At 35.5% G+C, this 25,931-nt stretch overlaps 1 protein-coding gene across 3 annotated transcripts in view; it reads right to left on the reverse strand.

Annotated features, from left to right (window-relative positions):
* Window positions 1–25,931, reverse strand: part of MBNL2 (muscleblind like splicing regulator 2) — a 78,374-nt gene continuing 52,443 nt past the window's right edge. The window contains exons 6-8 of one of the 3 annotated variants that reach the window (XM_007428391.4): window positions 25,281–25,334; window positions 22,310–22,463; window positions 1–2,476 (exon numbers count right to left, since the gene is read on the reverse strand). In XM_007428391.4, the coding sequence (XP_007428453.1) occupies window positions 2,349–2,476; window positions 22,310–22,463; window positions 25,281–25,334 (336 nt within the window). In that variant the 3' untranslated portion in view covers window positions 1–2,348. The remainder of the gene's footprint in view (window positions 2,477–22,309; window positions 22,464–25,280; window positions 25,335–25,931) is intronic. The other 2 variants (XM_088136439.1, XM_088136438.1) reach the window with 2 other exon arrangements.

Here is a 25,931-nt window from a genome sequence, read left to right on the forward strand (position 1 = left end):
ATCTCTTTTTTTAAAAAAATACATTTTCTTTTTTTTCATTCTTTATCCAGGATGAAAACTCATACATGTCTTGAAAATCTGTTTATCAATGGACAGTAAATAATATTAGAGTGATTCTAAGAAAATAATTGTTTAAACATAGTATGTTCATATATTCTTTCTACAGTTTAAATATTGTAAACATACATAATTTGCCATTTAGTACCAAATATTTAAATGGATCATTAAAAAACTCTTAACAACCACAGGTTAAGTAAACAGCCAAGTCAACAAACAAGTTATAATGACAGAGTAAATTTACAAGTAAAAACAAAAATTGCATACATTTTTCTCACAAATGAAAATAAATACAAGATTACAAACTTGTTTTCCATAAGATTTTTGGGTGTATGTGTGTGTTCTTCCTTAAATGATCGAAGTACTATTAATATAAACAGACATTAGACATTTGAAAAACAAAATTAATACTGTAAAATAAAGTTGTTAAACATCAATTAGTAGTTCTGGTCTCCTACAATAGGCGGTGCTGCCAAAGCTATAAAACTTAATATCAGTCTGAAAAGCCCAAGTTAAAATACTGCAATCATTTATAATGTTCATAAGGGAAAATGTTTCCAACAATTACGCATATTTTCCTAGACAAGTTTTTGTTTAGAAACATTAATTTAAAAACTATATATTTATGAGATATATGTGCAACATACAAAACATGAAATGTAACATATTTGGTAAAACAGTGTGGAAACCTTAAAAACAAACATACCTTAGTCAAATGTACATAACTATCTTGTAAATCAATGCAGTTTTGAAAAAGGAAATATTAAAATCTGTTTTGCCCATATGTGTGCCTGTACAGTATACAGCTGTATATAATACAATCTGTATTTAATACAGCTGTATAAAATATAACTTTGTATTTCTGTGACATAAAATCTTTTAAAGAAACAATGAAAAGAACTAGTTTCTTTCTCTGTGTTGTAAGCCTGTTTATACCTTTTTAAATCTTATTTTAAAAATATGGCAGCAGTAACAGTGGATTAAAATGAAGCTCTTTGTACATCCTTTTCCATATTTTCCTAATCATCTATATTAAAGTCACTTATTAGCTTTTACAGTGACTGCATTGAGTTTTGAGTTAAAATAGAATGTCATATCATCTCATATAACCTGTAGCCCCATTTCCTTAACTGGGAAGAAGTTATAACATTATTTTTGGTAACCTGATTGCAAATCTGAAAGCTTAACCACCTGGCATAGATTCAATTATAGACTGCAGTGTCACTTAAGTTTCAAGTTTTATGTGACAAAATTTAGGCACTTCTGCAAAGACTTCTTTAAAAAATATTCTCTCTTTGTAAAATAACATAGTCAAGACTTTTGTTAGGGGTATGAAAATCATACCGTGCAAAGGTTTGATTTAATTCTAGAATGTTGTGATTCCAGTATAACTTCTCCATACATATCCCAAAGCAGCTTGTGTGCATTACTGCAATTTGTGCTTTACCTTGGATCCTCTGTTTCAGCTTCATCCAATTGACTGTTCCTCAGACATGGTATATTATGACTCCCTGGACCACCACCACCACCACATGGCCATTGGCTATGCTGGCTGCATATGCTGGAAACAGTAATCCTACCTATCTGGAGGACACCGGGCTAGGAAAACTATTTTGTTTGGAACCTCTAGTGGTGTAGGAATATAACATTCCATTACTGCATCACTTATTTTGTCCTGCAATAGAGAAGTCAGCTTTTTAAGAGAGTACAGAATGTCAAATTACTAAATCTATAGTTGGCATATATTGGCAAAGAACCAAAGAGTTCTGATATGCCCAAAGTATTTTTTTTTTCTCCCTTAACCTACACGCTTGGAGCCACATTCTCCTTTGCAGTATTACAATGTACTTTTGAAAGTCCAGTTTCAAGAGAAGTTCACTGTGCAAACTGGGGTGGGGAGAGTACAGTTGAAGAAACATGCAACCAAAGCAACAGCACTTATGGGGAACTAATCATGTAATTGTTTGGATCCTGGATTTAGTGGCCAATGTAAATCATTTATTGCTAACATTGAAAGAGTCATAAAATTGTGAACTCTACAATATATGAACGGGACTACTTACATTCACTATTTTATGGTGGTAAGACAATATTCCTAAGAAGTAAACAGTGTTATATAAAACTTTTAAAAGAAAAATATTACCCTTTTATGTCTTGAACCATCACAGCTGGCATCAGGTAGTTAACTAGATTAGTTTTGAATATACTAAGCATACCATATTTAATATTCATATATGATATAGCAGTACTAGCTCTTAAGTGTGTTTTGTCCAGATGAACAAACTCTTTACTCAGCATGCAGTTTGTGGCAATTCTGTTAAGGAAGAGACAGGGTTGTATGTACAGTAACAATGCTTTGCTGTTCTCAACAAGGTCTCTTGACATTCCATTCCATTCCTGTTCACTGTTTCAGGATTATCTGTTAGAAGAAAAGAAAACACTGATAAATTTCAGAAGTATATTTAATTGGAATATTTGGAATATTTAATTATTGGAATATTTAATTCTTATGAATGCTACTTTTCCTTTCTCCTTTTTTATAGTTTAAAACTTTCCATCACAAGGAAAGCACACAAGAAATGGATTCATTTTAAGATTTTTATATATTCTTAAAATATATATATATTTTAACAACAGTAATGTTGTTAAAAATACATACATACATACATACATACATACATACATACATATATATATATATATATGTTTTTAACAACAGTAATGCTAATTAATTTTCAAGGAGTATCAGAGACCAAACCAGGGATATTTAATCTCATCTAATATGCTGATGTTGTTTGGAAATAAGCTACATATTCAAAAACAAAGCATCTGATTGGGATTTTATCTCAAAATTATAACCTCTTTTTTCTCTGATGGTGATTGGACTGAAAAGGCTGTTATTTTTTCTTACAAGTTACAAATGATTAACATCTGTACAGCAGACTAATATAATATTTAATGATTTTTATAACATGACTTTTTAGTGACTTTTTGGAATGTTTTCAGACTGTTTTGCTGATTTTTTAAAAAAAATCTGTAGTCTGAAACTTCATATTCAAAATTCTTGAGAAATTGAAATTTATATGTGTTCACATACACACTATGAAGACAGAATTTAATCTAGGAGTGTCAATATATCAGGCTTTAACCATATTTTATCAGCTAGAATCAATACACTATCCTAGAAAGTGAACTATATAATTTAATACTGAAAATAAAATATGTGATAATTTTTGGGGGGGAAGTGGCTTTTTTAAAAAAATCTTTCTCAGGACTTTAACTAACTGATTGTATGGTCTCTGTGTGTATGTACGTGTATATGTCGTGTGGGTGGTGCAACATAAAGACAAACAATTTACTAACACAAGAAAATATTGGTTGAATTTTTGGCCTAGATGAACCTAGCCACTGCAGTTTATAAACCATACATAGTTTATGACTTAGCACAGTGTGTGAATCTCTCATATACAGACTATCCATTATACAATAAACAAATATAGTTGTGTGAAAAAATTAAGTACCCCTGATCAAATTGTATGGAGTGTTTTCGAACTCTCCCTTGCAGAATTCTTCTGGCTCAGAAATATTCTTATGTAAGTGAAGAAACTGAAGCTGAAAAGTGGCTAGATAATTCAGCAAGACAACACTCTGAAACACACCTCTAAATAAACCATTAAGTGCTGGCAGGAAAAACCGAAAAAGGTTTTGAAATAGTCTTCACGGTCCTCAGGCTTGAATATTATTGAGAATCCACAGGGAGATCCCAAACATGTAATACATGCAAGGACACCTAAGAGTATTTCTGAGCTAGAAGAGTTCTACAAGGAAGAATTGGAAAATATTCCAAAAGAATAGAAAAATTCTTACTGGCTACAGAAACATTTGGAAACGGATACTTCTGCCAAAGGAGCTGTCATGAAGAACTAGCTGAAAGGGTGTCCGAATTTCCACGTGTACTATATTCACTGTTTTCTGATTGTGAATCTGTTAATAATTGCATATAAATAATAAGTCTGCATTCAAATTTGCAGAAATACATCACTTTTAACTTTGTAATATGTAGAGGTTGTGTCAGTTTTTGTTCACCAAAACATACAATTTGACCATGGGAACCTAAACTTTTGCATACAACTCTATGGCAGCACATTCCACTCAAACTCATAATTAACATCTGCGTATATATGATTGTTAGAGCATCCAAAACTATAAAAAACCCAAAAGTTAAACCAGAAGACTGATGATGCATAATGTAAAGAGTGGATGGGGAGTAAGGATGTACAAACAGTTGCCTATGCATGTTTTGTCTGAGCACGGATCCAGAATACACATACATGTTCTGAACAGAGATCTTGAACACACATGTTTTGGGCAGAGTATTCCTGGGTGGGAGAGTAAAGAAAAAGAAATGGTCTTCTGAAGTAGTGGAATACAGGAGACAAGAGAAAGGAAGGGCACAAACTTTGGGGATGGAGAGGGTGGGCTGGCTGGTTGTGGCGCAGGCAAGTGGATATGCCCAGCAGTGGCAACAGACAGGTTGGGTATGTGCAGCAGTGTGGGGTGGGCACACAGATAAAGGAAAGGAAGGAGTGGATAATTGGGAGAGGGTGAGCATTTTCTTTTTTTAGGTGAGTGGGGTTATTGTTTATCCTTGGGCATTGGGGAGTTATATGTGGTGGGTTTTCTATGTTTTAATCTTTGTAAATCATCCAAAATCACTTATGTGATATGGGCGGCTACATAAATCATATAAATAACTAAAATAAATAAGCCTAAGCCAAGCAAAGGAGGAGGGGAGAAAGGAGCAAGATGCACCAGCCTTGGACTTCCAAGATCTCTCCAGAATTTGTCTTTGCTCAGAATGGTCTGGCCAAACTTTGAGCCACTATTTCAAATGGAAATAATGGAACAAAACACATTTTTCATTTTATGCACATCTCTAATAAGAGTTTGTGATCTCAGGATGCCTCACTACTGGTCATGTAGGCTAGGGCTGCTGGGAAATGGTCCAGAAGTATCTGGTGGCAAATCCCTTCTCCTGGGATGAGGACATGAAGGCAATCATAAAGTCATGTAAGGTTCCTGCAAACCTTGTTAGACATAAGACTTGTATATTTACAGACCTTCCCTGTAAATTTACTTTGAGAAAAGCATGTTCTGGAATTTAAATGCCTTTTAATTTTGGGGGCCATTTGCTGATTGACTTTCTATAAATGCAGGCACTCGTATTTTTTGGAGATGTAATGAAAGTAAAGGTTCATTAACACACATTTTGTTAATCTGACTTGAGACAGGATTCAAAATTTCTGGACATTCATATAAATTTGAACAACTTTTCTATTACATGGGAATTCATCTGGACAATGTAAAATGGATTTAATATACTGAAGGTGCTATAATTATTTGTTACTGTTTGCCTATAACTGGAGATAGCTACAGGTAATCCTTGGTTAACGACCATTCGTTCAGCGTCTACAGTGGTGTTGAACAAGGAGATTTACAGCTGGTTCTCAAAGTTGTGGCTATCGCAGTGTCCTTGGGGTCATGTAATTGTGATTTGGGTGCTTGGTAACTGACCTGCAATTATGACAGTCACAGTGTCCCGTGGTCACATGATCACCATTTGCAATCTTCACTGCTGGCTTCTGACAAGCAAAGTCAATGGGAAACCAGCAGGAGGTCGCAAATGGCAATCACGTGACGTCATGCCTAACAACCATGATGGATTTGCCTAACAACCACAAATGGAACTGCTGAAATTGCCATCGTAAGTTGGCACAGGTATGTGATGTCATGCTTTACTACTACGCTTCTTAGCAACAGAGTTCCTGGTCCCAATTACCGTTGTTAGGCGAGGACTACCTGTGCTCAATTTTTGATTTCTAATACCTTATCTTGCCACTCCCTCTTATGACCGGAACCCTTCTTTATGACTTGGACTGGTTTGTGGAATTCTCTGATGTTTGAATCCTGGGCCAACACAGACCACTTGTTTTATTGCTGCCACCTTGCCTCTTCTGAACCTGCACACCATTGGCTGCTCATCTTCTTGCCCTGTCTCTTGTCCCTTGTGAATGTGACTCTGGAGTGGATTCTGTGCACCCCTGGCTCTGGATATCTTCCCTGTCAGGGAACTTGTCCTCTATAATAGCCCTCCCTGCCCCCTTCCCCCACTCCAGCCTGTATGTCTCCAAAAGTCTTTGAAACCCTGGCTGTTCTCCCAGGCCTTGGGGAAGGGTGGTTGTTAAGCCCTTGTAGGGTTTTTGTTATGCAAGTTTTTCTGTTCTGGATGTCCATGATCTATTTCTCAATTTTTACTGTTTCTTGCTTTTAAAGGTCACCTGGAGTCATTTGGATTTGGGTAGCCTCTAAGTTATATAAATATTCAAATACAACTGCACAGCCAGTTGTCTACTTCCAGGATCCTGTTTTCTCTTCTTCAGACATAGCATTCCAACTACCTGTGCTTTGAGTTCCTTCACTATCCTGCTCAAGGCTTTGCAGTCTCAAGAGATTCTTTCAGTTTTCTTCTGGTTATATCATTCATCCCCACATGGATTAAGATGAAAACAGTTGTGGGTAGGTTTGAATAGTCTTGGTAACCTGTCACACTCTGTATTTGGGAACATGAAAGGTAAGTTACCTCCCACAACATATCAGATCTGCACACAGCTACTGTACTTTGCCTTAGCAGGGAACCACCAATCACAGTATACACCTCTTCTTTCTCATGGCAGTTAGGTTTCTTTGATTCAAGAGGGTTCAAATGTTCTGTTGCACTGCTTGCTCAGGTGGCTATTAATTGTTTTCTAGAGGGGGGACCTCCTGATGCTCTTTTCTTTGGGTCACATTCTTCCATGTGTTTGCCTCTGGCAAAGGATACCTCTCTCCCCCCTTTTAGTGCATTCTTCACTTCTCTGCCCCTCTTGGAGAATGTCAAATGTCCTGTCCAGGAATCTGTCATCTTCATTAATTTATTTCAGTATAGTAACACTTTCTGAAGTTCTTACACAGCAAGTTTACATTTGCCAGATTTCAGTTCTTTTAAGTAGAAGTCAAACGTTACAGAAACATCACATATCCTTCACTGTTCATGCTACTTGGTGTCTTCCCTGCCAACCCCCCCTAGCCAAATGTCCGTATTAAATGTTCCCTGTTGTGAACTCCCAGAAGATGCCTCTCTGGGTGAGAACTAGTCTGGACTGAAAGATCATCAAAAAAGAGAAAAGAGGCAAAAAACTCTTCTTTGACCTCACCTGCCAAATTTTCTTGCTGTTTGCTTTCCTTGTTTGCTTGCTCAGTGCAGGAAAGTGAAAGTGCAGGTGTATTTATGAATGAAAGTGCTAAAATGTATTTCATAAAATATGAACCAGTGCCACCTATGATTGACCGTTATGGGTGTGTATGAAAATAGGAATCCCTAAGTTGGTGATATTTGGATGTTAAACTCCAGTGAATAATGATAATGGAAAAAACAGACATGAGTTTTGGGGAAAACTGCAGCATGCTAAGTGAATGCAATCCAGGAGGTTAAAAAAAAATCTCGCTACATGATGGAAATGATACAAAAGAATGCAAAAGAAGTAATTAGGCCATTTGGAAACTCAAAAACGAATGAGCATTTAACTGTATGGTGAATATCTGCTTGCCAACAGAAAAAGGTCTGTTTTAGTACATGATTTAAGCATAAGTGCGTATAGCAAAGGAATGAAGATAAATCAAAAAGTGTTACTATTTTGATTATAATAAAAGACAGAGAATTAATGAAGGATACAAATTTGATTAGAAATTCTGAATGCGGGGCAGACCATTTGGGATAGAAACAGACATAAAAAAAAAGGAAACAAGTGAAATAAACAAGAATGAAAATCCTGAATGTGGGACAGACCATTTGGGATAGAAACAGACATTTAAAAAAAAAGGAAAGTAGTGAAATAAATAAGAATGAAAATAAAACTGTAGGAAGATATAGTATGAAACTTTTATGAAAATGTATAATAATAAGATGAAGTGAAAGAGGGTGTGAATGAGAAAAAAATGCCTAAGAGAATTACTGCAGTACAGGTAATCCTTGTTTAGCGACTGCCTCAGACAGCGACTGCTCAAAGTTACGATGGTGATGAAACAGTAACTTTGCAAACAATGTACACATTTATGACCTTCACAGCATCTGTCGTGTGTTCACTATTACAGTCAGTTAGTATGCGTTATCCGGTACCTGACCCATTTTTTCTCCCCCCCCCCCACAAGGCAGCGTGTCCCTAAAAAGTGCTAACTGCATGTTAACAAGCTCAGCAATTAGTTGATTAGAACCCTTTGCTGGTTCCTGTTGCTGCCTGACACTGACAAGACCCTAATCAGTTTCATATTAAAAGCTTTTGTTTGCACCCTAAATGGCTGGCAGCATTAAGTGTGCTAGGCAAATAGCCAGTGCTAGTGCATTCTTTTGATGTGTATTCCCCATTGTGTGCCTGCTTACTCTCTTGTAATCCCTTCCTCACCAATGAATGTAAATACAAACATTAATTCTCTTTTTGCTAATTATCCCAGTGCCCAGGGTAAGCATTCCAAAGGGTGGGGGAGTGGGGAAAAAGGGCTATAAGATTTGCCCTTTTACCCAGCTTCCTCATGAGTCAAGTTCCAGAAAGCTTTCCCGCCATTTAGGTTCACCCAGCTCTTTGGTGTTGTATCCTTCTGACACTGTAACACAAAGGAAAGCTGAAGTAAAATCGTAAGCACAGTTGCAGTCATGTGATTTTTACTTAGTGACCACTTCACTTAATGATGAGTCGCTGGTCCCAACTGCAATTGCTAAACGAGGATTACCTGTAAGGAGGATGAGGGAACGATATTATATAACAGTTATAGAGAGAAATATAGTTGCAAAGAATGTAGATAAAGAGAGCAAAGATTAAGATTAAAGAGGGAATGCAGAGTTTTTAATGGAAATTGAAAAACGTTTTGAAAGCGGGATAAACATGGAGTCTTCAGCAGAATGGAAGGAATTAAAAATAAAAGTGATAAAAAGGATTTGGGATGAAAATGAAAGTAATGCTGGAAGGAACATTTTATTATTTTGTATGGCAATGATTTTTGAAAAGTAGAATTGAAATGAATTCAAGGAAAAAAAACTGATGAAAAGAAAGTCATAAATGTGAGAATGTTGGTCAGATGTAGATGGTATAAGAGGAGAAAAGATAAAATATGGATGTGGTTTGCTTATGAACAGCTACATGACATATTTAACATTGGTGTGAAGGCTGTATTCTTGACTGACAATTGAGAAGTGTCACACTGTTATGGTTCCTCTACAGAAGGAGAATGGTAGCCAGAATGAATGTAGAATCTACAGGGGGATTAAATTGTTAAATGTCCCTGGGAAGGCATTTGTCAGAATTCTGTCTTAAAGGATGCAAGGAGTCTCAATGGACGAAATTTAGGAAATGCAGTGCAGCTTTATGCCAGGCAGGGGTATGCAGACCAGAGCTCTTCAGCAGGTCATGTATGAAAGTGAGAAAGTTGTTGATTTACATTTGTTGATTTAGAGAAAGTGTTTGCTATAGCAAATAGGTTTGAATTATAAACTGAGTTACATGAATTTGGAATTGAAGGTTGGTTTTTGTACGTAAGAGCAGTATATGGTGGAAGTAAAGCACACATGAAAACAAATGAAAGGCATAATGTCAGTTCCCAAATGTAGCATACTGAAGGCTAAAAGAATATGTAAGACATAGCATTTGTCCCACCAAGTTGAGATTTAATGCTGGGCTTATTGGGAGCAAATAGGAACGTGTTTGATGCCATTTAAGATACTTTTATATACTGCTATTGATCATAGCATACAAGTGAATATTAAAAGCAAATATTCCAATGCAAATAATTCTAGCAATTGCTGGTATCCCTCAAGAAACCCTTTTAGTAAGTTACACAATTTCATACTTGGTTTTTGTTTTTTTTCAATTACCAAGACACAGAGGAGAAAGTTTGGCATTGCAAAGACAACAAAAAGTCTTGTGACATCTTAAATAAATATATTATGGTATGTGCTTTTAGTCCAGCATCAGAAGAATTCTAATACTGGAGGCCAGAAGCCAGGGGAGGGTAGTAACTAGGACTGGAGAAACACAGGCTAACTGGAAACTTTAGGTCAGTTCCTATCTCTCAGTCAACCTATTTCACAGGCTTATTGTTTTAAGGAAAAATTGGATCTTGAACTCCTGGAGCAAATGTGATATACAAATCTCACGAACAAATAAACAAACAAGAATTCTCAGTTATATTGAGATGACATGATAGATAAATATGAAGACAAATATGATCTCATAGACACTGCTAAAACTTGGTGGGGGGAACAGACTCACAGAAAGGGAGTGCAGTACATAAAGAAAGCATGACAGTACAGAAACTTACAAACTGGGATATGGAAATCCCATTAGGAGTGTTTGGGTAAGAGTAACAGGAGAAACAAAAGTGATATTGTCATCAGAGTTTATTACTTGGATAGGCAGAAGATATGGATGTGGCTTTTCTGTTTCAGATGACCTGAACTGTTATAAACAAGCTAAGTACTGGCAGAAATCTGAAGCATAACAACACTGCTCTAAATCAAGGATAGAAAAGTGATGCTGCAGCCCTTGAGTCAACAGAAGTTGTGCATATTTGCTTTTGTTTGATGAGAAGCACTCTATAAATATGCTCATCAACCAGCTATAAATCCATATTTTTCCACTGTCTACAAAAATATCATTGGAGAGCTTACCAAAGAGTGTTACTGAAATCAGTATATACTACATGCATACTATTACTTAATCTATAATTCTGTGCTTTCTACTTGATTTTTGCTTTTGCAAAACAAAATAAATCAAGCAAAAAACAACAAAGAAAGCCTTGCTAAAATCTCAAGTAGTTAACAGATTTTGATTATTATCATATAAATTAATAGGATTAAAACTGAATCATCTAAACTAGTTACTGGCATATGAAAAAAACCTAATAAATATTGTTCTATTAACTTATTCCATAATTTGAACTTGAGACTACTACAAATATCTATTTGGCACTTCAGGTAAGGTAATGATTACAAATGGTGCTGTATTTCATATTCCCCAAAGCGTCACAGAATTCAAATATTCATTTTATTTTGAATTTATAGCATTGATACATGAATGGGAAAAAAATTACCTCTTTTTTTTGCGCAATATTTACTACTTAAAATTATAGTTATGAATGTATGATAAACTATATTAATGAACTGCAAAATGATTTAAAATATAAATGACATGCTACCCAAGACAAAAATAAAGAAGCCATCTAAGTGGTGATAGATAGACATTCTCACTCAGTCTTCTATGTCCTTCCTATCTCAATCTCAGTTCTCCATCATGCTTATAGCACAAGTTCCCCTAGTAACATCAAAACTTGGAGCTTCTCTCTTTTATCTGGTTTACGCTCCTACAATTAATGCTGCACTGCTACCACCTTCCTGTCTCAGCAAATAAGAGAGAAAGTCTGCTCCAAAGCATCAGAACTTTTAAAGTACAACAGAACACACTGACAACAGACAAAAATCTTATACTTGAAAGTTTCCTATTCAGTATAAAGAATTGTGACTTTAATCGTGGCCTGTGAATTCCCTTCCCTCATATTCTCTTTGGACTGCAAAGATGACGACTTAATGAGTTTCCTGTGCACAGATATGTGTTGTTAAGCCTAGCATGACTAGGTTCCCTAGATTAGAGATCTCTCTAGCGCAGGAAAGGATACAAATCAGCATTTTACATTTTAATGGTTTCTTCAAGGTAAGCTACTCACCATACAAATTACTGATGACAGATTCTCGAAAAATATTATAAGTGAATTTTTTTGAACAAAACAAAACAAAATCTTTGGATCAATTTGAAAGTTTATCAACTCATCCACAAGTATAAGCTGGGGAAGCTGTAATTTCCATATGATGTAAGCACAAAGCACACCTATGTATTGTTTACAACTGGGTATCTACACTTCTATTATTTCCCTTATTATTTCAGGCCAAATGCTCTTCCTCTGTAAACTGGGGGAACATGAAATAGATGACACAGTGGAGTCAACAGCAACATTTCAACAACTGATCATCTTTCTTTGTACTGGAGCTTAGAAACCACAGGTTTCTTTGTACTGGAGCTTAGAAACTACAGTAAGCCAACCATTTCCTTCTCTTTTCAAACTTTTGTCTTTGATTAGATTGTCAGTTGATTGTCAAAGTACCCAGTACATCCTAGTATACCATCTACTTGTAAAGATACCATAGTTAACATTGTCTGGAAGTTGCATACATAACGTGTGCATGATGTACCACAAACCATGGACAGCTCTGTTCACAATTTTAGTGGTCCAAAACATAAAGTCTGATTTCCATTAGGAATGGATCCTGGTTTATAATGCATCCTAATCAAACCAAGGATGGAAACAACTGTAGTTCCCAAGTTGTACCTCCTTGCAACAGAAATCATCAGTCTAAGCAGCAGGTGCTGCCATACTCATTTGCTCTAAACCACATCAAGCCTTAATGGTTCATATGAACCTGTACACTATGTTCTCCATGCAATTGTGCCCATGTTCAAAGACTTTTCGCTGTCTTTAAGACAGAATTCAAAAATTGGGCAAAACTTTAAATGACAGATATGTAGCTGAGACTTAGGGATTGTTGGTAGCTGATTTTACAGTTATCTAATACAAGTCAAACTCAATGGATGACTTTAGCCTGATCTCTTTCTCTCAGTCCAACTTAATTTTACAGGATTGTTGCAGGAAAAACTGGAGGAATGAATGCTGTGTAAGGCACTTTGAGCTGCTAGAGGAAAGATAGTACAGGCTTCTTATGTTAGACTTTAAGATTTGATCTTTGAATTTTCTATAGGTAGTATCCTTCTAAACTCAACAAGTGTCTACTATTCACTGACTGAGCACGTCCTGTATGTAGATATTTGAAAATAAGTATTGACAGTTTATTTTCAGTTCTATGATGCACATGATATAAACAATTACTTCCTGAATGTAGCATATATTCACTTATGAGTATACTTGTATTTCATTAGTGCTTGTTTCTTTTACATATCTTCTTAATACATTAAGAAGTAATAAATTAAGTATCTGAATTTCATGTTCTTTTATTTTTCTTGGATAGTGCAAGAATACTGCATTGATAGTCTATTCTAAAAAAGTTAAATTACCTAATGATTTTATATATTACTCTATGATTCACTGATTCTTAACAAGATAAAATTGGAAACAGGTTGCACCTATTGACATTTAATAATATTCATAAGGAAACAATTCCAGAAACATTGTTATCTATATATCTGTCTAGATTCTGTTAGCCATTCACAAAAGAGTTAGATGGTCTCAGTTCCCTGCAGGCAGAACAATCCTTAAACTCTTGTTAGAGCAGCTGAAGACAGAAACATCTGACAAACTCTCTTGTGTTTGGGTATTTAAAAACCTCTCCCATGCATTCAATGAGAAGAAATATGCTTAGATTAGTTGTCATTCATGTTGATCAGTTTAGCAGTTTTCATCGGCTCTAATTTTGTAAAAATAGATTAATTTCATAAAATGTTCCAATGATAATCAATTCATAAAACTATACGCAGAGCAATATGTTGCCAGAGTGGCTGCAAAGCTTAAGAAGTATGATAAAATAGCATGACACAACCAGTACATATCCTTAGTTACAGTACTTTAAAAGACTGAAAATGTAAGCCGTTTCTTTTATCAATGCATTCCAAAAAGCATCCAACCCAATGAGAACCCAGAAAAAAAAAGTTCCTTATTCTACACATGAAGAATGGGAACAGATGTTTTCAGTGTTCTCCTGGTCTTCTGCTTATGCTCTAATCATCTTTCCCATGGCTTCATTAATTTCAAACTATCTACCTATACACTATGAAAATTTGAAGGAAGAAAACAGCAAGAACATACAGCCAGAGAGAATGGAAACAGAACTGCAGATCTGATCAGGAATTGCTTCACTTCCCATTGTGGCTGAAATCTGGCCCTTTTACAAACATAAAAGGAATAACCTCCCTAAGCCTCATTAGGTTGCTTTCTAGGTTCTTAATATAAATATAACTCCCGTTTGACGATTACTTTTACCATGAATAGAAGCAGTTAAATAGAGACAAAGCAGAAAAAAAGAGCAATATTGTGAATTGTTAGTAGACATGATTCTTAGGGCTAAATAGAGCTGCCAGGTCTGAAATGCCAAAAAAAAAGGGGGGGGGGAATAACTATTAGGTGGCAAAAAAGTAATGCAGAAAGCTCTAATTCTTTGCTGCCATCAAGAGATCATCCAGAATTTTGCAGCCCATATTAAAGCTCCCACCAAATCTTCCAGTTATAGTATGCAAGCTTCCATAAAAATATGGTAAGTAGAAATATGAGTTATTTCCTTTTCTTCAGCCTCAATCTTTTGGCCTGTTTAAGCCTTAAAAGATTAAATAATTATAATTATGGTATGGAGAAAAGACAGTTAATGGTTAAACCCAGATTTAACACATTTTATTCTAAAATTTACAAGTTAATTGGATAACTAAATCAGCACTAAAATGGTTGTTGAGCTAGCATTAGAGACAAAAAAAATCATACAGACGGAGCAACATTATACCCTTATTTGCAATAAATGTTAACTCTAAATAAGTGCAACCTGTCCGTAAATATTAGCTAAATAATTATTTCAAAATAAAGTCTGATGGGTAAAAACATGAAGAAAAAAATTCTCCAGGAGAATTTTTTTTAAATAAATACCAGCACTCATTTAGAGTTTGGGATTTGTGAAAGAAAGCTTTAAAAGAGGCAAACCTGATTGGCTGAGGCTGTTGCAGCGAAGGGGACACTTGCTGTAGGAGCTGTTGGTGCAGAGACAGTGGCGGACGTAGCGCTGTGCATCATGGATACTTTCAGGAGGGGAACCATGGAAGCAATGAAACGGTGTGGGTAGCATTATGGCAATGGAAGTGGAATTTTGGCATGGTGAATATCAGAGCAGCAAGCCATCAAGTGTTAAACCAGCAGATGGCATGCAATCACAATGCAAAGCAAGAAAGCATGGCAGAGAAATAAAACAAAAGGGAAAATAGCTTATTACATGTACAATTTAAAGGAAGTCTGTCATAGTTATCAGCAATTCCCAGAAAAAAATAATTGTTTTAGGTATTTGTTAATGTTACCTAGGTATTAGGTAATGTTTCAATATTCCTACCATAGTTTCAATATTTGAAAACAGCTGGTGCATGGATTTAATAAAACCTCAAATGTGTTATTTTTTGGAATTGTGATTGCTTAGATGATCTAGATCTGGAGTTACCATATCTCAAAGTTCCTCCGAAAAAGAAGGAAGCAGGGAAGTCTTATTCTGACAGGAAGAAATCAGTGGCAATTATAAAGAAACTTCTTCATATTCTACACAGTATTTTTCTCAAAAGCATGTGATCTAAATTAGGTATCAGTGCTGTGCAGTTACCTTCTAATGAAGTTTTTCTCATGAAACATTTATCCTCCCTCCAAATTAGCCTGCTTGATTGCGGTGGAGTGGAGAACAAATCTTTTCTGTTTTTTTCCCACCTTTTCCAAAATAAAACTTGCCTATCTAGTCTTTTCATCCTTCTCAACCTTGGCAGACTTTTCAGTTCTTATCTTATCTTTCTACAATCTTAATATGGGGTCCAGCAACCCCAACACTCACAAACAGGAGGTTACTTTGCCTTGGGACCTGCTTCTTGCAATCCTTTCTGAAAGCTTACTTTCTGCAACCCTCAGGCAATATGGCCAGCTTATTTTTAAACAACTGAAAACTACATTTTAGTCTTTTTCTATCTCCTTTTTTCATGTCAACACATGAAGAAATCTTCTAATAAAGTAAGTACTATTTTATTTGCTATCATTTTGTTAGCTTATTTCCAGAAATTCTTACTCAGTCTGTTGAATGTAGCACAACTTAATTTTGTGTTAATGTGCATAGTTTTATTTTGTATGTCTCTTTCCCCGTGTAATTCCCTGTCACTTGCAGGTCCTACTTTCCTAGACAACCCTGCATGACCAGAAGCATTATTGAGCATGTCAGTCTTGTTCTGCTTCTTCTATACCACCAACACTGCTTTTAGCTGTTTCTACCACTTGCTGTTTCTACCACTTGCTGAACCTGTTTCATTTTTTTTGTGGCATGACATCCAGTATGAATTCTTGCTTCGAACAGATCCCCCATTTTGTTTCTTTTTTAGCTTGTGCTTTGTATCTGCTTCCATCACGTCCTTTGCTATTATTTAATCACCTGTTTCTTAGTACATTTGGTGAGTTCATGAATAAGTCCATGCAGTTTTCTGGGCAACAAAACAGAAATGCTTGGTTAAGATTTCTGTAATGTTTCTCAACTTCCCAATCTTGCCTACAGCCCTCATATTCCCTGGTACTTTGTCATTCACAGACTAATTGGGCCCAACTCTGCATAGCTTCTGAGCACGTGCAAAGTCAGCCAAATGCCCCCATCTGCTGAGGCACATAATGAGGTAAACTATGCACATGGTAAGGTAAAAACACTCTTGGTGACCATATGAATGGATAAGTTCATGTAACATTCTTTGGCAACAAAACAGAAGTAGTTCACTATTGCTTTATTCTTTTTTGACTTCCTAGTATATATCTATGAGGGAATAGTGTTAAGTGAGTGATAGCAGAATTTGCATTGGTAACAGCATCCCAACATTTTCATTCTTAACAGGTTGTTTGGATAAACAAACATTGAAAAGCATTCACTATTTCATGAGCACCTTCAAATAGTCCATTTATATCACATGTGTGAACTTATGCTAGCATAATGACAATCTTTTAACAAAGATTGAGATCATTCAATCTATCATTTCATATCAGTGAAGTTTCATTATTATCCTTAAATAAAAATACAGTGAACTTCTTAATTTTGGAAATTGAAAAGATGTAGCTATTAAAACAACCTAAATTTGAATTCATGTTTTCTTTTGACTTTTTATTGTGTGTGTGTGTGTGTGTGTGTGAATGTATGTATTCACACACACATACACATGTGTTTGTGGTCCTATAAGCACACTCAATTTATTTTGTAATACTATTAGATGTAACCTAATTACTATCTAAAATTCACAAGAAAAGTGAACATTATGATAATTTATTTTGATTCAGTTTTGCATATATAACTTAAGTGGGGGTATGAGAAAGTTGAGGACATCTGGAAAATACAATCTAAAACCTTGATTTTAAGATATAAGTGGTAAGGCAGGAAATTCAAACAGCAGTGTAATAATGTGAATACTCAAGATTAATTTGAAAAAGGTTTGTTGGACAAATAGCTAAATCAGAAAAGGAAAACTTTCAAATATTTCAAAATGTAAAAGTGTACTGGTATAAATCATTGAATTAAATGAGAATTACTTCTAAAAAACACTTATAGGACTGCAATGATAAATAGCTTTATAGTAGTTTGGAGCAAAATGTATTTAATGTTTACTTTTATTGCAAATATTAAGATAAATGTTTCTGGGAAACACTGATAAAACTTTTTTACAACACAGCAAAAAAGAAAATATAGGCACACCACTATGAAACTTCAAAACACTGATGAAGTTAAATTGCTTTTTTCAATATTTTATGACATAATAATGCTAGCATTATAAAATACACATTAAAAAAACAAAAGCACACTGGAATTCATGATATAAGTGCATTTTGCAGTAGGACTGGTATTGCAAATGATGATGCATCTAAGTAGCAGGGTTGTTTTTTTTTTTAAATAAATAAGTCAAACTTTTTAACAATTCGAGCAAAAATTCAAAAGAACTACCAGAAGGAATCAATTGTCTAAGTTATATTTTAGTTCCTCCAAACAAAGGAAGCTAGAGAATACCATTAAAAAGAGATCAATAAATAAGTTCGAAACCTACCAATACTGGTAGCAGGTGTCATGCACAAAACTGACCCTGTGTGTCATGCAATGGTAGGTGAAAAAAGGTGAATAAAGGGAAGAAACAGGTTAGCTGTTTAGAGTTAACATTCGAAGATCCAAGCACCCCAAGGAAAAACCAAAGTGAGTTATATACAAATTCAAAAAGGCCATTCATAGCTTCTTTGCTATTTTAAAACATTTCCTTTCTATGTACAAATCTTTATAAATACAAATCAAATGAAATCTTTTATTACAGTCAATGATCAGATGTTATAAATACACAATATAGTATGCATTATACATCATAATCTATACAGCAAACATTTCATTTAATATTTTATTTTAGCAAAGGGACCTTCCCATTAAAAAGAATTCAGCTTGAATAGAATAGATAATAGCTGCTTTACTATGTGATCACTTTTAGGGATCAATTTTAAACAGTGTTGTACTAAGTTTGTGGATTAGCATGTCATGTGAGCACAACCAGTAAGTAAGTTTTGCAGAAGATTATGTTTTTTATTTCTAAGTAAACATTGGGCTGTGGTATAGACTACAACTTTGATCTGACAGTGATATTGGCATGCGGTTATTTTTCTTATGTGCTTCGGTAATTTGGAATTATTTCCTCTAACCTAAGAGCTTCCCTGAGTTCTGTAACTGGACAAAATAGAAAGAACAAAACTTTCTCATATGCATAAAATATTTTTGAAGGCAATTAAAAAAAATGAACAGTATTTGAAGAAAAATATTTCTACTGCTTCTGCATGAAATAATCAAGGCACTAAATGGGTATGCTAAATGAACCTTTAGAGGCTGGTTTGGTGTAGTGGCTAAGGCACCAGCTAGAAACTGGGAGACCATGAGTTCTAGTCCCACCTTAGGCACACAGCCATCTGGGTGACCTCAAATCAATCATTCTCTCTCAGCCCCTAGGAAGGAGACAATGCCAGATCACTTCTGAAAAACTTTGCCAAGAAAACTGCAGAGACTAGTCCAGGCAGTTTCCAGGAGTCAAAAACTGACTTGAAGGCACCACGAACCCCCCTGAACTTTAGACTTCATAGACTAAAGTTCAGGGTTTTTGTGCACACTAATTAAGACTACAGTTCACAACCCATTTACTTACTTTAATTATGGATCAAAAAGATGACTCTAGGGTCAGTGTACAATACACATGAGACAGAATGAAATATCAGGAGACAAAGAGGAAGAGCAAAGTATTCCATATTTTCTATATGGTCCAGTTGAACATTTATTTTTCAAAAAAGAAAGCATTTCAACATATTTTCATCAATGAAAACATTATAGGAATCATTCCCAATTTCAAGTAGGACCAATATAAAAATGTTAAATGATTGCAAGAATATCAAACTACTTTCAGTAGCAATTAAACGACAAGAAGGATGTATTTTCTTTTTCTTGGAACATATGATTCACTACTGTTTACTTAATGATGACAATGACTACCCAATATACTAGGGTACAGTACTTGTTCATATACATTCAGAGGTTGGCTGCTACTTCAAATTACTGTAAAAACATTTCTTTTCATACATAATATATAAATCCCACATTATTTTCTATACATGAGATGATTACCTATTCACTTTATAGGTTTTGTTAATACTTATTTATGTACTACTAGGGCTGTTCAAAGCATCCAAAAGAAGTGATTCACAGTGCACAAGACTCAAATCAAGGATATCTCCTTGAATTGGTAAAAGCCACATGTTTTGCAAGGCAACTGCATGTTTTGTAAATCTATTCTTGGACGTGTCCAGATAGGGACAGCCACTTGGTCTGCTTATTATTATGTGATTCTACTAGTTAGAAAATAAAACTTGATAAGCCCTGTTGTATCTAATTTTGGAGCTATTTTCAAAGCCATTAAAGATATGGGGCTACATTGTGCCTCATACAAGTATGAGCTGTAGAGACACGCACATTAAAACATCTCAGCAGACAAATTTGCTGTAAGTTCCTAGACATTTCACTGATGTCATTATGTTTTCCAGACCACCACTGGTTCTTAATGAAAAGTACAGAAAATAGATGCTTATGTAACTTATGTAACTACTGAATAAGATACTCCAGGATTTCAAACAATTGTCTTCCATCAGTACTTTACAAAAGAATGTAAAAAATTACTGTAAAATATGTTGTTATTCATGCAATCATATATCAAGAATAATGCCATCTGGTAAAATGAGGCTGCTGGAAACAACAGAAAACGACTCTTAAACTTTTTTCATGGACTTACACTTGTTCCTCACTGCCCACTAATGTAAAGCAACAAACACAGACATACAAAGTTTTTCCAATAAAAAAGGACAAGCATTCCTAGTGATGATTAATAAATGTATGATGGTTTGTAAAACTGGTATGTGAGAATAAATAAACCACAGAGTAAATGTGGGATCAGTAAGAGTCACTCATTGATATTAGAGGTGTCCCTGAGTGCTCACTAGGTCTAACCAGCCAACCAAACTCTCCTTCTCATTTTTTCAAAATGTTCAAAAATTAAAAAGATACTGCACCTTGAAAACCAGGGCAGCTTACAACAACCTAAACGATGACTTTGATAGGTTTTAACTGGGCCATTAGTTGAGATCCTATAGGCACAATTGTTGTCTCTGATTCATCATGGCGTAAAAAAAAGAATCATGACATAAAATACTGACAATTATATCCAACTATACCCTCCACAGCTATGTTGCAGTCAGAATTGTGGGTCTGATTTATTTGCGCTCAATTACAGACAACCTTGCAGCCTTTCCCTGCACTCTAATTTTCATCATAAGAGTGAAATGTGAATCTATTTGCTTGATTAGGGGAACCTTAAGCACCACTCAGTTTCACAGAACTCATATATATGAAACAACTGTGCACCAAAATGTATATGTATCTATTGTTAAAATATTATTTTGTTGAATATTCTATTTGTTATCACTGGTTCATTTGGGACATAATATCAAACTTTAGGTTACAGTTTAGTACTATGTATATAAGAAATAGTGAGTTTCATATTCACATGCTGTTTCCTTAATGGCATGATATGGTTTTCTTCACATGCTGTTTCCTTTTATGTTACAAACAAGATCAGATCAGGATGTGATGGATGGATACATGTAGGCTACTGCGATAAAGCAATCCCTATACATATTTATCAGTCTTGATGTGTGAAACAGGCACAAAATCTTGGGCAAACAGAGAAATGATTCTGCGTTTGTGATTTTTTAAAAAACTGATAGTTTTTTTAATGCCTCCATTGAGCAGAAGGGAAGGAAAAATGACAGACGTCTGCTAGGGAAGCAAATAATGGGGAGCCACTGTAGATGCTAAAGGATGTAAATCCTCTACTTTCCTCTCCCACAAGGTATAAGCAGTGGCGGCAGCTTAATATTATGCAAATAGGAGCAATTCTTTTTCCATTCTGCTTCCAAGCTCTGATTGATAAAAACTTTAAGATCCTTTCTGGCAAATATTAAAATGGCAGAGAGCAAGGAGGAAAAAGAATGAAGAAAGAGTAAGACATGTAACTTAATGTTACAACAATAGGAGATTCTTGTTATCATATTCTATGCTATTGCCAGATCCCACAGCCTTTGCGAAACTGCCTCATATAAGTTATGATGTAGTACATGGGGCCTCAAGTTAGCATCAAATGTGACAGTAGACGGACAATGTAACAGATATGAAGCAGAAACTTTACTCTGGAACAGAAAGGAAAGAGTAGCCGGCAGTATACATCAGAAACAGAGAAGGAGAGGGTAAACCCACCCCATGGGATTGTTGTTTAGGGGAAAATAGAATAGGAAGCAGAAGCATTATATACTCTGCCTCGGGTTGTACAAAATAAAGGCAGGATACCACACTCCCAGTAAATCTGAATATATTTGGTTTCTCCCTCTGGGTTCTTCTCAATCCTTAAAATATCTATATAGAAGGTATGTGAAAAAATGTTTTTGAAACATGCCAAAAAACTGAGCAAGAACATGCTCTTTTCCAAGAGAATGTTTAGACATATAAAAAAGACCAAGGTTAATCAAATTGTTCAGACTCAAAACTTTTTGGCACTACTTTAGCACTGGTAAAAATTCTGAAATTATAATATTCTGCAGAAATATTAAAAGTAAAAAAAACAACAACAACCATTGTCAATGTCCTCTAACCCTAACCCTAAAAGAGGTTAGAAAAGAACACAATTATTCAGATGAAAGCACAATGAATGGGATCGCATGGAAAGCTTTTTTGGCTAAAGACAAAGTGATCATACTTATTTCTTTAATTCTAAAAAGAACATACCTGTTGGAATAAATGCTGCATGTTGCTGCAACTGTGCACTAGCAAGAGCCTGTTGGTAGTGCAAGAAACTGGGATTAAAAACAGCACTGGCACCATTGCTTTTCTCAAGTGCTTGTCTCTTTGGTAAAGGATGAAGCACACCAGGTGGAAAGGCCTGTGAATTAAACACACACACACACACACACACAAATACACACACACACACATATGTATATATATCTCCATATATATCTATATACATAGATCTATATTTTTAATGAGGATTGTATAATTATTATAGCTTTTTCAACAGTTGAAAATGCCTTGCCATGCTCCAGAGTCAGCAGCGTAAAATGAATTTTGTTGTTATTGATAATTAATGCATGGCACAATTAAACTAAAATTGTAGAATCATAGTAATTAAACTGAAAAAGGGAGTCTAAAGAAAACATTAATTCTTTTTTGAAATAAAGTTACAATAGGACAGGAACATCATTTGTGTTTCATTATATTTCTGTGGAGTCCACGTGGTTCTCTGAGCTTGGTTCTTTTCTTGCAAACGTTTCATTACCCAGCTAGGTAACATCTTCAGTGCTAAAATGGGATGAGGTTTGTTCTCTATTTATCTGCCCTGGCCTGCTTTGCCAGTACTGGTGGGGGTGGGGGTTCTGTTTTGCTCTTCTGGTAGTTCATTGATTAGCATATGTTGACTGCTTGATTGTGTGCCTGGTGGTAACCTTTGCTTAACTGGGTGGTGATTGCTGGTGACTGAATGCTGGTGAAGCGATCTTCTGGTCTTTTGTCTCTTTTGAATAGTATGTAGATGCTGTTTATCTCTATGTGTCTGTTAATTGCTGCCTCGTCTGAATACCAGGCTTCCAAGAATTCTCTTGCATATTTGGATTTGGCTTGGTCTAAAATGCTGACAGTTTCCCAGTTAAAACTGTGGTTGAGTCTGTCCATGTGTTGTGCAATTAAGGAATTTTCATCAAGTCTTCTGACTGCTAGTTGGTGCTCATGGATACGTTCTGCTAGTCTTCTGCCTGTTTGTCCTACGTAGTGTTTGTTACAGTCCTTACACTGTATGTTGTAGATGACTCCTGTTTTTCCTTCTTGGGCAACTGGGTCTTTTGGTTTACTTAGGATATTTTGGAGTGATTTTGTTGGTTTGTGTGCTACAGAGATGCCATATGGTTGTAATAATCTGTTGGTGGTTTCTGAGATGTTTCTGATGTATGGCAGTGTGATCTTTTTCATGGTTTGTGTGGGTTGTGTTGTAGTAGGTTGAGTGGTCAGGCACTTTTTGATAAAATTACGTGGGTATCCATTTTGTTGGAAGATGTTGTATAGGTGGTCTTTTTCCTTTTTCTGCTGTTCTGGGTTGCTGCAATGCGTTTGAGCTCGCTTGAATAATGTTCTTACACAGCTCCTCTTGTGGGAGGTCGGGTTGTTGCTTTGGTAGTGGAGTATCTGATTGGTGTGGGTTGTCTTCTGATAAACTTGGGTTTCTAATTTCCTCTTGTTTCCTCTGCTGATGAGGATATCTAGGAAGGGTACTGTGTTGTTGTTTTCTTCTTCTCTGGTGAATTTTATTCCTTTGAAGATGTTGTTAATGGTTTCATGTGTCTTCTCTAGTTGTTTCTTTTTTATTATAACAAATGTGTCATCTACATACCGGATCCATATTTTAGGCTGTATGTGTGGCAGTGCTATAGTTTCTAGGCGTTGCATTACAATCTCTGCTATGAGTCCTGACAGTGGTGATCCCATGGATGTGCCTCTGATCTGTTGGTATATTTGTCCATCGAATTGAAAATAGGTGGTGAGGCAGAGGTTGATGAGGTCCATGATTCTGGGTATTACGATCTGGGTGTATCTGGTTAGGTCGGGTGTGTTGTGTAGTACAGCTGATATGGATTCTTTCACTATTTCTGGGTTTATGGACATGAAGAGTGCTGTGACATCAAATGAGACCATAATTTCATCTTCATATCATGAACTAGCACACAAACCAACAAAATCACTCCAAAATATCCTAAGTAAACCAAAAGACCCAGTTGCCCAAGAAGAAAAAACAGGAGTCATCTACAACATACAGTGTAAGGACTGTAACAAACACTATGTAGGACAAACAAGCAGAAGACTAGCAGAACGCATCCATGAGCACCAATTAGCAGTCAGAAGACATGATGAAAATTCCTTAATTACACAACACATGGACAGACTCAACCACAGTTTTAACTGGGAAACTGTCAGCATTTTAGACCAAGCCAAATCCAAATATGCAAGAGAATTCTTGGAAGCCTGGTATTCAGACGAGGCAGCAATTAACAGACACATAGAGATAAACAGCATCTACATACTATTCAAAAGAGACAAAAGACCAGAAGATCGCTTCACCAGCATTCAATCACCAGCAATCACCTCCAGGGATCATCACCCAGTTAAGCAAAGGTTACCACCAGGCACACAATCAAGCAGTCAACATATGCTAATCAATGAACTACCAGAAGAGCAAAACAGAACCCCCACCCCCACCAGTACTGGCAAAGCAGGCCACAGCAAATAAATAGAGAGCAAACCTCATCCCATTTTAGCACTGAAGATGTTACCTAGCCGGGTAATGAAATGTTTGCAAGAAAAGAACCAAGCTCAGAGAACCCCATGGACTCTACAGTTCAACCCTGAGCTACACATATTCGCCTCCATTGCTACGTTATATTTCTAAAAGGCACATGTTATTTATTATGGAATAAGCACTGTCAATGAAAAAAATAATTTTTCTCTTCACTTCAACTTTTAAAATAAGTCAATTGAAGATGCAACTTTGTTAGGAAAGAAGTTAGGTTGTTCTGCGATAATAACATGTGAAAATGAGATGACCCAAATACTGAAATTATGTCTTACAATTAAAAATACAATAAAGATAACATTAAATTTGTTTGCATTTTGGAAAAGCTACATGCAAAGCAAAAGGTGAAAGTCAAAGTACCAGGTCTACAGTTGTTTCGAGAGGTCGCTTCATTGCTTTGGCAGTCGACTGAGTCTTTTAAGAATAGGCAGCGAGCACATGATGGCAGTGGCCAATGGAATTCAAGTGAATTAACATACAGGCAAACAGCAAGCAGAGGTGCATCATGGGAACGGCATTGCATTGTGGATAGGTGAGAAGGAAAAAAATATTCTGAATGCAATATACAGAACACCAGGCATGCACAACAACAGAAATACTTTATCATCTAAAGAAATGAACATTACATCTTGAATTAGTATTGGAGCAAAAAATGCATCTATCATAACTTAGTTAAAAACATATAAGAATAAAACAGATGTTTGGAATTTAAGAAAGTTGAATAAAATAGCAGCTTCCAGACAGATAAGCACCAGTAAGCTTTTGCACTATGTAGAAAAGTAGTTATTTCAATGATTTTCCTAAACCAATTTCCAATGTTAGTTATGTCATATTAGAAAGCATAAATTAATTTCCAAAAATTAACATCCAAAATTGAAATCACTGAAAAAAAATTAAGCTATCTAATGAAATGAACATATATAAAACTGAAAAAGTTTAATATTATTTTAAATTTAAATTTTATTTATATGTTCAGTAAATTCTGCTCACTAACTTATCAAATTCAGCATA

The sequence above is a fragment of the Python bivittatus genome, unplaced genomic scaffold (assembly GCF_059951505.1).
Source record: "Python bivittatus isolate LINGU-HERP-01145 unplaced genomic scaffold, Pbiv_v1 ctg000060_np1212, whole genome shotgun sequence".
Classification (NCBI taxonomy): domain Eukaryota; kingdom Metazoa; phylum Chordata; class Lepidosauria; order Squamata; family Pythonidae; genus Python; species Python bivittatus.